Consider the following 12,919-nt stretch of genomic DNA (forward strand, 5'->3'; position numbering starts at 1 on the left):
AAGTAAGTTGGATAAGACATATTCCTATGAAGAAAAACTGTCTAAACATAGAATTAGAAGGTGCGCCTGCAGAGCAGACTGGTGAGGTGATTGCTCGGTTTCGGTGGCTGTTAAGTTTGAGAGCCTGGTTTGGGTAGTGGCTGATCATTTCAGTGTTTCTGGATCCCCTTTAATACCGCAGCCCTGATGAGAGCCAGACCTGTGTCAAGGTCTGGTCAGCCAACCTGTCATTATTGCTGTACAGTCCTAGGCCAAGAGGATGCCGCAAAGTTGGCCACAGCAAAATTATATGTCTTTGCCAGTCTTATTCACGGCAGAGCATATGTACATTTGGTTTGCTAGATTAGGAAGCAGTCAGCCAGTTAAAAGCTCTGATTTCCCCCACAGAGTCTGGAGTTACAGTGGTGGAGGGAGGGCACAGGGGCGCCTCTTTTGACAAACTCTGTTTTAGAAAATAAAACCTCAATAAGACAAACACTCTGCATCATAAACCACTGACGAGAGAGTGAGTGAGTGAGTGAGAGGAACATTGGAAGACCTTCAATAAGGCATTGCTGCTGTGCATTATGAGTAACTCCGTGGGGTTTCTAAGACAATAGTGAATAAAAGATTTATAAATAAATTGAATAATACAATAACTTTATCCCTCTGCTAAAACAAATTGCAATAAATACAGCTCTGCTTTTGAACAAAGACTTTTCTTTTGTATTTTTTCAGTGAGTAAAACCAACAATTTAAATTCTAAATCAATATTACTGGATTGTGTTGCTTTAAAAGTCACAAATGAGTGACAAATAATAAAAAGAAAAAGCCTGTTGGCTTTATGTCTGTATGACATGCAGTGATAATACCCTCCATTCACTGCATTCAGCAATAGTAAATCATTTAGATTGTAGAGGGTCTCCATAGAAACAGCACAAAGTGAAAATACATGCCTGTTTAGCCTCACTATTGATTGATTTAGTCTCCTCATACTCCATCCAAAAGCAACAGCAAAGCAAATTATTACAAAGCAGCTTTTGCTTTGTCAGTGGCTTTGTCATTAGGCAGGTGGGTTCTTTCAGTGTGCTGTATCTTCACTCTTTAGTCCATTTTCCGGGGTGTTTCATATGCATTCTGCACATTTTCATTCCTTTTATGATGAATCTCCTTCCCCATGCTTAGTGATGCATTTTGTAATAATGCACCATATGCCTCTCTGTTTGGAAGTGCTTGTTCTTTATCCTTCTGCTCTCACCTCTGATGATACTCTAGCTGGAAATTTTTTTTATTAGGAAGGCTATGGTGGGTGGCACACATCGTCTCTCGCTCATATGCACACAAACACACACTCTTTAAAGTCAGATTTCTTACAACACATTTAGAAAATCAGTATTATTTTACAGACTTTGTATCAAGTGAAGTCCAGGTATCAGAAAAGAGCAGCCATCATGTGGAAGCATTCATGATGTTAGCACAGCAAATCATAAACATCTACAAATCGCAGTCAGATGCAGACATGCTCAGGAGTTCAATCATCTGAAGAGTTGGCCACACTATGTAACACACACATGCGCGCGCACACAAAGAGAGTTGAGAGATGCATTTTATAATACAAAGTGAAGGCTATACAAACAACCACACAAACATACAGTACATATCCTGCATGCATGCATCACATGCATGTAAACACATGTAGTCTTCAGGCACATGCCCATAACATAAACACATTGCTCTCGTTTCGGGTGGTCTGTGGTGTATTCAGATGGCTCACTGTGCCCTGTCCTCTGTGTGCTGAGAACCACTGTTTTCTGGATGCTCCATGCCGGGATTGGGACATGCTGGTGGAACTGTGCCGCTAGATATAAAGTCTGCATGCTTTACGGTGTTACAGTTTTGATTCGAACATCTACATCTGCTCCTTCATCTGGCACCTCAAAAGGGCTGGCTGTAGACTGCAGAGTGACCAATCCAGAAACTACCTGCTTTAATTACAGGGGCGTGTGTGATTGATTTAGCATAAGTTCTGCACAGATAAGAATGAAAGATCTTACTGCAATTTTAGAGTGTCAAACAGCCATTTTCTCTTTGGCACTGTGCACCCAATCCTCCACCCTAGCTATATCATGGGTGAGTGTGCATGGACGGCATACTAAAATATGTGCTTGTAGTTGAGTGTGAAGTCAAAGCTAAATATACACTCAGAGGACTGTAGAAATGGCATTCACTAAGCAAGTTTTGCCTGTGCAGTTTGTTGAAGTAGAAGCCAGTCAATTAAAAGTCATAATTTGACATAAATTATAGAGGAGAGGAAAACAAAAGGACAGTAATGCTTTTTGAAATCATTTTTATTGGCACCACATAAATTATATGGCTAGGCCACTGACAGTGTTTAGAGACTTGACTTAACAGCCTAACAACATTAATTCTGAAATGATCTGACCATAAAAAGACCCTATAAAGTGCAGAAATGAATCTGGCTGTCCCTGACTTTCAGCTTGCGGCACTAACCACCACTTGCTGTCTGTCTGTCAAGACTCTCGGTGCTCATACTAACTAGCAAAAGCCTCATCTTACACAAACAATCCAACTGCCTTTTCTTTGTGCTGTGTGGAATATGCATTTGCATGAGCGCATGTTGCAAGGTAATACTTTTGCCTTGAAATGTCACCCTTTTAATTTAGCGCAAGAACTTTCATTATCAGTTTGTTGACAGGATTTGGAAATGATTAATCTGTTTGTTCATATGTTCCCAGTAAGAGCTTGTGTTTTCTTTTGCAACAGCATAATGTCATTCTCTAATGTCATTATCACCTTCCAGCATAAATGAACATGAATGATTTGTTTAATGCAGGAGAAGTAGTCCCTTATCAGCCATGCAATCTACCTTATTCCCTGCTCCATGATGCTTCTCATTAGTTCTGGTTATTCATTTCACTAAATTGGCCTCTGTAAGAGTTGGTGAGTGTTCTGAAGCCTCCTGGAAATAAATGATGTGTTAGTGCAACCTGCCACTCTATGAATGGGATAATGTGATCATACCTCAGCCTCCTACTACCCAGCAATAGCTGGATGACCTGAAAAAGTGGCCTTGTAGCATTTTCCAACATGTTACGGAGATCAGAAACAAGTTGCGCTGTTTGTGGCTGTGCCAACAATCAGGCTAAGCTAAATGTGTGCTGAGGCAACAGTCTGTCAAACATAAATGAAAAATGAAAAGCATTTATTCAGTGACGGTTTATTCAGTGACGGCTTCCGTGACCTACCATTTTAAAAAATCCAAAACAACTGACTCTCAGTTGTATCTTTTCTATTTTGTCTGCTTTCAAATACACAAGACTGTGTTCCACGCCATTAATAAAATATGCCTATCTTTATTACTGTAAAAACAATTCCCTCCATTAACTGTGCAGCAGCAGAATAGTGGTTAAGGCCATGTCTTCAGGGTGTCCTCCCATCCCTCTGTAAAAGAAGAAATAAAGAAGGAAATAAGCACATTTCCCATTTAAGATGTTAGGCTGTGTTCGCACAGTATTTATTTTTCAAGAAGAATGGATTGGGAAACCGAGGTACCATATGGCTGGGAATAAGGTACAGAACATCAAATTAGTTCTTATTTTGCATAACCAGCACATTCTTGCTGGCAACTCGTCAAATACTGACATTTGTTTAGGACCCATTTTGGTCACAGTTTAAAAAGTGAAGCCAGTGACAAAGTGCCAGAAGCCTGTTTTCTAGTCACCAGCAGGGGGCAACTTCTTTGGTTGCAGAAATGTCAAATTTTACAAACGTCATCTATGAGAAAATTAATTTATGACCTGAGTAGACTTTTTCCTGATGAGTTTATGGTGGTGGAAACTAAAATGCCCAGCTCGAGTCTTCCAAACTGCAGTTGATCCACTAATAGATTACATCAACCTGGCTAGCTCCACATCCATCTTTTATATACAGTCTGTGGTTTGAGCCATTTGGGTTATTTATACACATTTGTTATACTTTGACTTAATTTTTCTTTGCTGTCACTGCTTGGAAATGATTAGACAATAAATATTCTTGGTTAGGGTTAACCCACCAAGGTTAGGAAAAGATCATGGCTTGGGTTAAAATACACTGTTTCACAGCATTACCAAAAGTTCAAACTGCAAAAAGCATCTCTGCTTATTGGTTACAAAATTTTTTTCATCCCACAACAGTTACAATGCCAAAAGAGCACATTTTCCTTCAGTTTAATGGCATCTACATAAGCCCAGTTTCATACAAGATGGTATTTTTGTCTGGCAACTCAGATTATGCAATTATATAATCATAAAATATTGCCATTTTGTGACTGAGAGACACGACAGACTAGGCACTGTTCCCTGATCAGTCGTGCTTGTAGTCTTTCACAACATGTGCAATGTCATTGAGAAGGAGGCACAAGCTTGCCATTTTTTGGAAAAGAATGGAAAATAACAATGCGGTGTCTATGATACTGGCTGTCTTCTCCATTTCGCAGTTCCACCTTGCTACATCAACAACATAATTCCTTTTTTACTTGATCATATTTAGTTTTTCAATGACTGGTGGCGTTCTCAATGCTCATATTCGTGAGCCTCACAGAAGTAAAGGAACAGTCGTGGATCTCGAGCTGTTGTGTGGCATCTCAGATTAAATCCCAGATTTAAGACACACTATGCAGGACAAAATTATCTCCTCTGAGCCATAATTGGGCTGATATAGTGAAGTCTGAACCAGGCATAAGAAGGTGAGGGACCAATTGAAGTCTGTCAGACTACCTTGTGTTTTGAAAATGACAGAGTAACACCCAGTGCGACATCAGTGGGTCCTAACAAAACCTCAGTATGTGACGAGTTAGGAGTGAGAACTGGCTGGCACAACATACAAGTCCTTTGTGGTTTACATGTACATAGAATTGAAGTGGTGTTTTAACAATGTGTGTGTGCGTGCGTGTGTGTACGTGCATGCAGGGGAGAGGAGTGTCCAGTCCCAGGCAGCCCCACAGCTGTTCCCTAATGGTAAATATGTGCTCCTCTGACTCCTTTCTCTGGGGGTATGTAGGTGTGGTGCATAGTGGAAGCTAACCTAGAAGACACTGATCAGGCCCTTCCCCTTACAACATGGGCATCGCCCTTCTGACCCTTGACCTCTGACTACCTCATCACCTTCCTCTTCTTTCTGTGAATGCCCTCTCAATAACACCCACTGCCTGTGTCAAACCACTCCTTTTCAAAACACAGCTACAAACAGGGAGCCACTGGCCAGCAGAATGAGCATTATATAAAATTATAGAAATATATAAGGTGGCCAAGTTGTGAGGAGCTACAGTACAATGGAGACATTTCCCCTATAAAATTCTCAGATGGTTTCATTAAAAGTCAATAACTCACAGATTTTCTATTTTCTTTTTATGCCAAAATAAAAACTCAGCCATAAAAACTCTGCTTTTGCATGGACCAAAGTCTTCACGATGAAGCAGCATTCTTGATGAACCCTTAACCATCTAATTATGGCTAACCTAATTATATAGTATATAATAATAAATCACACGTGGGGACAATTTTTTTGCATAATCAGTAACTTAAAATGTACAGAGGACATAGTTTGCGCAATTCAAACAAGCTTGAAAGGCAATATTTGGTATGATTACATTTATTCTTCAACACAGCCTGAACTCTGTTAGTTAAGCTTTCTTGTCATTTCTTTTACTCTTCAGGAATAGTTCTCCAGGCTACTTAAAGGACATTCAAAGCTCTTCTTTTGCATTTTGTTCCATTCTCTGTCAAGATGATCCCACACTGCTTCAATAATGTTGAGGTCCAGACTCTTGGGAGGCCAATCTATGCCTGATAGTGTTTCATTGTATCTCTTTCTACCTAGGTGTTCTTTTACTGCATTGACAGTATGTTTGGAGTCATGCTGAAAAAGCCCTTGCAAGTGATGGTGGTAGTGCATGATGGATCAAAATCTGACCATGTGTTCACAATTTCATCAGTTTTGATCTCTAAGACCACTGCCTGAAATGCAGCCCCAAACCATGACAGAACCTCCTCTGTGTTTTTCACATTGCTGTAGACACTGTTGAACCAACTGTTGAACTCTTGAACCGAAGATTTCTAATTTAAATTTGTCACTCTGTAAGCCCTGTTGCTACTGAGTTCTTGTATAATTTGGCATACCTCAGCCTTTTCTCTCCATTTCCCCTTCCTTAAAAATGGATTCTTGACAGCCACCCTTCCCCTGAGACCATTTCAGATGAAGCTTCACTGAACAATAGATGGATTAGCTGATGGGCCAGATGCATCTGGACTAATACCTCTATTGGAAACACCTTGTTTGTGCAAAAATACATACCTGTCAAACTGTGTTATCAAACACTGGGATTTTTAAAAAAATAGATATAACTAAAGAAATGGGAGCAAATTGTGCACTTTTGCAACAGGCTGCTAGTACTGTAAGTGCCTACAGACACAATTTAAAATAAGTTCTTCGTTAAGTTGTCTGTTATGTGTAGACACGACACTAGTTAAGTGCCTTTTTTATACTTGACTCATTCAGAAGTCTTTAAGTGGCGAAACAAACAAACAACAACCAAAAAAAAAAAAAAATTCCTCTAAAAATGGTCAGGTACAAGAACTGGACTTAATGGAATGAATGGAAAAAGCTGCCAGTGTCCAAAGAAAAATGTTGAAAGACCTTCAGAAAGCCTGGAGAACTATTGCTCAAATCCACTTTAAAAAATTACTAGACCGTCTTCTTTATTAAAACTCCAAAACATCAAGAGGCAGACCAAAGACTTTGTCTTTATTTGTATTTTGATGTGACTGAAATGAGTGAAATTAAGCTTGCACTTTTTCAAACACTCAGCTTTGGTGTTCCTAAACTCCATCACCACGGCCTATTAGCTCCGGTAAGAGAGCCAGTAATGTGTCCATGATTCAGCACTACTTCATACAAAAGATAAAACACAGAACCCCTCCCAACTTCATTTTTCATACACATGTAGTCTTGTGTCTAAAATTGCTGAAAATGATCAATTGCAGTGTTTCTTTTTCTCTATTGTGGCCAAAAGTAATTTGTTCCACTACATTTGCTGTAAAATGAACAACAGTACACGTGTCGAGGGGAAAAGAGAGAAAAGGTATTGTAACTTGATAATATCACTAATGCAATTCATCCCAATTTTCAGGATGAGCTGTGTTTTAATACAAATGCAGGCAAAGATGCCAGGAAAAATAAACTCATAAATCTGTGAAGACATATCAAACCTTGATACATCAAAGAGATTTACGATTTAATTACACCATGTAAGGAACTGAGGGAGGAGGCTTGTTCTCAGAGGAGTAGAAGCCCGTTCAAGGTAAGAAGCAAACAAGTAGTGTTTCAAGTTACTAGTTGTTGCTGTAGCATGTACATGAACACTGAGTTCCCCACATTCTCCAATATAACAGTCTGACCTATATTAAGATATTTGTGTCCCAGTTTCAGGTTGTTTTTTTTTTTTCTTCTTGAAATGGAGACATAAGCAGCCAGACACATATTTTACATGCTGCTTTAACAGGTTTGTCTCCTAATTTTTTCTGTTACTGTACCACTTTGTGGTTGCAAGTCCCAAACTTTCCCAAGATCCCAGAACTTTAGCAGCCTGTTTCCTCGTAGTTTTATTTTCTTATTATGTGCTTTGTGTTACTGAGAAAGCACTCCCCTAATGTGATGAACCCTGTACCCTCTGAGTAACTTTACTCTGGCTGTATCTTTGCTTTTAGATCATGAAAATCCAGTTTTGTTTTTTTCCACCAGGCAATCAGTGATCAACACCAAAGAGGAATTTGCCTTGTGTCTTTTTGTGAATTCTGCCCCCTCTTCCTTTGATGTTTTGTTTGCAGTCGTCATAAATGTCTGATGACAAGCTGATGTAATTGAAGAAGTGCTACGGCTAAAATCATGTGGCTTCTGTTAAAAGCTTGTGTACACTGTCTGAACCTCTCTGTATGAGACATAATACGGAGGCCCAGCATTAGAGCAAACACCCTGCAGATTATATTGGAGGATATTTAGAAAAGTCGGCCCACTGTTACTGCAGTTGCCTCTCCCAATCCAAGTGCACTGTAGATGTGGCTGGTGTGCATCCAAATCACACAAACTGACACGCATACCGGAGTGAGTGTCTCTGCCCTCTATTCACAGAAACCATAATGCCCAAAATATTTCTTTGCTTTCTTAACACATGGTCATTACAGTTTGGTGAGATGGCTGCCTGACTAAGCATTTTGGAGGCATGTTCTAACACTGTCTTATCATCTTGTCTGCCAACTGTCTCTGCTCACACTTTGCAATTATGTGAACCCACAGTGCTGCACTCTCAAGTCTGGGTTGGGACTGGGGTATCATACTTTATCATGAGCCATCATTCTCCTGCAAAGGATCAGAGGCAGAATCACTATGATCTGCTGACTACAAAGAGTAGACAAAAGTAAATCTGGTCTGAGTCATCCATCCTCACATGGACACTTTCAAAACAAAGAAAGACAACAGGCAACAGATAAGCATAATACAACATAATGAAGAGATAAATATTAATAATAATAGAGAATTCTCACAGCATCATGTAGGATGGCAAAACTTTGTTCATCTGAGTGATGGCTAATGCTGCTCTGCACTTTGGGACCTGAAACCTTCATCCAGATGGAAGAAACTGAAACTCATTATACAAAGGGCGCGAGTCATCGAGTAAAATCAAACCAGTCAGCTTTTGGGACTGTCTGTCTGTTTCTGAGGATGCTGCGCTCAGCTGTGGCTCAACAGTCAGCCTGTTAGACATCTTAACAATTTGACTGAGTGAGTTTTTGTTGGTTACAGATAAATATCCAAACATGATACCAAGTAAGGAACAAAACGGCCCCAATAAAAGAACAATAAAATTAAAATTGTCATGGTTTTTTCAATGTGAAAATGCTAAGGTTTGCTCAAACATGACTGATGCTGATGGCCTTTTTCACACACAGCTTCACAGTTTGCTTCAAAGTTTAATTTAGAGTCAATAAGATCTTTATAAGACTGAATACATTCTGTCGCTTAATGGACGTGACCTCTTGCCAGCAAGCTTTTTTTTTTTTTTTAAATCAGTGATCATATCATTTGTCTTAGATTCGGTTAACTGCAGATTTATCACACCATTTAACAAAATCATCAAGGACTGGGCCACGGCTTCTCTCATAATGCTGGAGCTGACTAAAGATAACAGAGCCATCTGCATACTTTAAAATGATCCTGTTTTTGAACCTGCTCTAACACACATGTGTGTGGAAGATAAATGATAAGGGTCAAAGCACACATCCCAGTGGGGAGCCAGTCCAGGAGCAGAACTGATTGGCCAGGATCAGGTCTGCTCTGCCTGGATAAACTATTCCATTTATTCGGACAAATAGTTAAAAGGTCAAAAATCCAGCCAACAAGATTGTTATTCAGGTTGAATTGTTTTTTAAGCCTTCTGATTAAAATATGAGGCCGAATTGTGTTGAAGGGTGAAGAAAAATCAAACGGCAGTCTAGCACAAGAATCTTTCCCTCTAAATGTTTAACAGTTCAGTTCAAATCTCTGACTTTCCAGAGGATGATTGGCATTCTGTGTAAGACACAGCAATCTTTAACTAGTTCTAAAAGATGGAGAGAATTTGGATGGAAAAACCTCATCTGTTTCTTAACTACGCCTCACATGAAAAGAAAACAATTAGATACACCCCAACAGTATTGGAGACAATGCAGGCAAGTGAATGCCAATCACTCATTGTTTATTTATTTATTTTGTTTTGGTCATGCGCAAAACTAAAACCATTCTGGGATTAAGTTCTTTTAATTTTAGAGGCTATACTGTGTTTGGCTATGATATCCCTAAGGACCCCGGAATGACATGATTTGAAATGAGGATATATACAGTATCTCTTCAAATTTTTGACTGTGGCATGTAAAAAAGACCATGATGAGAAACTGGCTAAAATGTGATCCTCCAAAGACAGACGAGTGGCTGGACATAGTAGAAGAAATACATTCCATGGAAAAATGTACTCATTCCTTGAGGACTAAAGCAAGCACCCATAGAAAACCATGGGCTGAATGGTATGTCTCTAAGTCCAAACATGTGTCAAAGTCATAAATTCTATAAAAGTCTGAACATCTTAGACTTCAGAAAGTGCCCCCTGTTACTACTGTTTGTTTATTGTGTTGTGAACTTTTATTTACTGGGTTTTGTGATTCTCAGTCCCCCCCCCCCCCTTTGTTGTATGTTCCCCTCTCAAAAGAAAAATGGGTAAATAAAAAGTTAAAAAAAAAAAAATCTGACTTTCAGGGATTTTCATAACGACTGAGGGCAACCAGTCTGAAATTAGCATCACTAAAGCTTATAATTATGTTAATTATATTATGCCTTTTCCATATGGGAAAGTTGCTTAGATGCCATGGTAGACATAAATGATTGTGCAGCACTGAGTGATGGTAGAAGTGCTCGCTAAGGGGTGGTTGTTAGTTTTCCCTAACATATCCCTTATATAATATATGATATTTGTGTAAAATGATCTGAGATGACTAATGTTATGATTTGGTGCTATGTAAATAGAATTAAATTAACCTGAAATTATTTATATATATATATATATATATATATATATATATATATATATATATATATATATATATATATATATATATATATATATATATATATAAATAATAAAATAAAATAAAATTTTAGTTCTGGTGACTCAGTAATGTTATTTACAAAACAAATACTAATCAAAATTTGGTATTTTTAGCAGGTGTTATTATGTTACTGATCCATTATGGACAAAACAAGGCTGCAGGCCCAGAACTGAGCAGTAGTGAGTTTTATTTGTTACACGTTTATCTTTTTATGTGGAAGCAGTATAAACACAATGACAAACACATGTAAGCTTTCATATTAGGTAGAGAGTATTATAGTTGACAAAGACTATAGAAAATTACATTTAAAGCAAATAAATAATATGATCTGCTACATTATTTAAGTGATCCAAGAAACCCTGGAATAGAATTCTTGTCAATATACAGCAGCAGACATACTGTATGCTAAAGCCAGTAAACAGGGATACCAAGAATAGACTGTATATAGTCAAGCTTAAATAGTGGGTCCAAGTATGGCTAAATGTCAGCCATCCTTTATAGTGATGTTTAGACTTAGGTTTTTTAGACCTAGTTATTTCTGTGTTAAAATTATTCTTTTAACCTTGTTTTTATGGCATCATCTGAATCAACGTTTATTTAAAACTTGTCCTGGTATATTGATACACCATGTTTAGCCTTGAGCAACAGCATTCACTGGTGTGTTTTGTGTTGTTTCTAAGAAACGGCTGTAAAACACTAAATTACATCACTTTTAGCGCCTGCTTTGCTTTGATACATCATTCTACTCTTTAACTGAGATTTTAATTTGAGAGAAGTTTGATTATGGCTGCTGCAGTTCATATCGCCTTGAGGCGACTGTTGTTGTGATTTGGCGCTATATATAAAAAAAATGAATTTAACTGAATTATCAAGGGGTTTCTTAATTTTAGAACTGAAGAAGGTAAGGGTTTCCCAAAGGGATCCTTGTTCTTTATTTAAAAAAATAAATAAATAAACACTAACAGTACAGCTACATTCCCTTTTCAGTGCCATGTGTTAGCTGCCATCGCCTTAACAGCGTGAAGTCTTAGACTAGCCCAGCTGTGCTGGCTCCTTTTTTGGCAAGCTACCAGCCAGCATTCAACTGCCCATAAAAGAGAATTGATGAGATGTGTATATGACGGGTTTCTTTACAGCGAGTTTAAGTGATTGCTGTTGTATTAAATTTTTGTTGTTGTTGTTCTTGTTCTGAAGTGTGTGAGCCTATCTATAAAGCTGCCGAAACTAGCAGAAATCCACTGGTCTCAGATGTTAGAGCAACTCTCTCATACTGTTGCTTAAAATGAAAGTCTGTGTGAAATTTGTCACTGTCTAGAGAAAAGACCTCAGCTTTCCTGTCCTTACTGACTACCTGGCTTTTTCAAATCAGCCTAGCTAACATAGGGACCAGGGAGCTGAAATTGCTTTTTTATCCCCAAAATGCCTGGAAGGTTTTGTCAAAAACAGGAAGAAACTGGTGGTTTTGTCCACATGTGTCTGCAAAGTAAAAATTCTCCCTTCATAATGGAGGGGAGACATTTCCTACAGTATAAAAGACTTTTGAAGGTCATAATTTGCTTTGACCAAAGAGAAGCAAACACGTACATTCTTGCATACCTTTCACACATGTACGTACAAACACAACAAATGAAAGTCCCATGTTTGGCTGTGTTAACTATATTTCCTAATGACTCTCTTCTTTCACTATTGACAAACTTTGTTTCTCTGACAGGTAATCTCATTCATCAGCTGCATTCATTACTGTTTCCTCTCTCTGTCTCTACCTCTTCATTCACTTCTGCCACTCAACACCTGATTAGCATGCTCCTCCTGTTTGACACAAAAATAATGGTATATATAATGGTGTGTCTTCTCATTTTTGCAGTTACACCAGTATGCATGTATGCTGTTTCAATTGGAAGAAATAAGTAGGTCACAACAGCATCTACTTTGTATTTTCTGTGGGGTTTGTCTAACTGAATGTGTGTTTCCCTGCAGAGACCTGTGCAGTGAACAATGGTGGCTGTGATAGCACATGTCACGATTCAGTGACAGGAGTCCGCTGCAGCTGTCCTGTTGGCTTCACTCTGCAGCCAGACCGCAAGACTTGCAAAGGTATTCCCACCCATCGCCAATGGATGCAGGCAGCATTCGAGCTGCACCTGTCCAGCACTCACTAAATTATTCTCCTGCTTGTCATTTTGCCAGCTTCTCTCTCCGCGTGGAGCCAACAGGAATGATTAAATAGTTATTCACTCCTACCCAAGTTA

General features: G+C 38.7%; 1 protein-coding gene across 2 annotated transcripts in view; it reads left to right on the plus strand.

The window, feature by feature from the left end:
• Nucleotides 1-12,919, plus strand: part of scube3 (signal peptide, CUB domain, EGF-like 3) — a 75,564-nt gene that overhangs the window by 44,232 nt on the left and 18,413 nt on the right. The window contains exons 7-8 of one of the 2 annotated variants that reach the window (XM_030733703.1): nucleotides 4,947-4,994; nucleotides 12,648-12,764. In XM_030733703.1, the coding sequence (XP_030589563.1) occupies nucleotides 4,947-4,994; nucleotides 12,648-12,764 (165 nt within the window). The remainder of the gene's footprint in view (nucleotides 1-4,946; nucleotides 4,995-12,647; nucleotides 12,765-12,919) is intronic. The other variant, XM_030733704.1, reaches the window with a different exon arrangement.

This window comes from Archocentrus centrarchus, chromosome 7 (genome assembly GCF_007364275.1).
Source record: "Archocentrus centrarchus isolate MPI-CPG fArcCen1 chromosome 7, fArcCen1, whole genome shotgun sequence".
NCBI classification, from domain to species: Eukaryota; Metazoa; Chordata; class Actinopteri; order Cichliformes; family Cichlidae; genus Archocentrus; species Archocentrus centrarchus.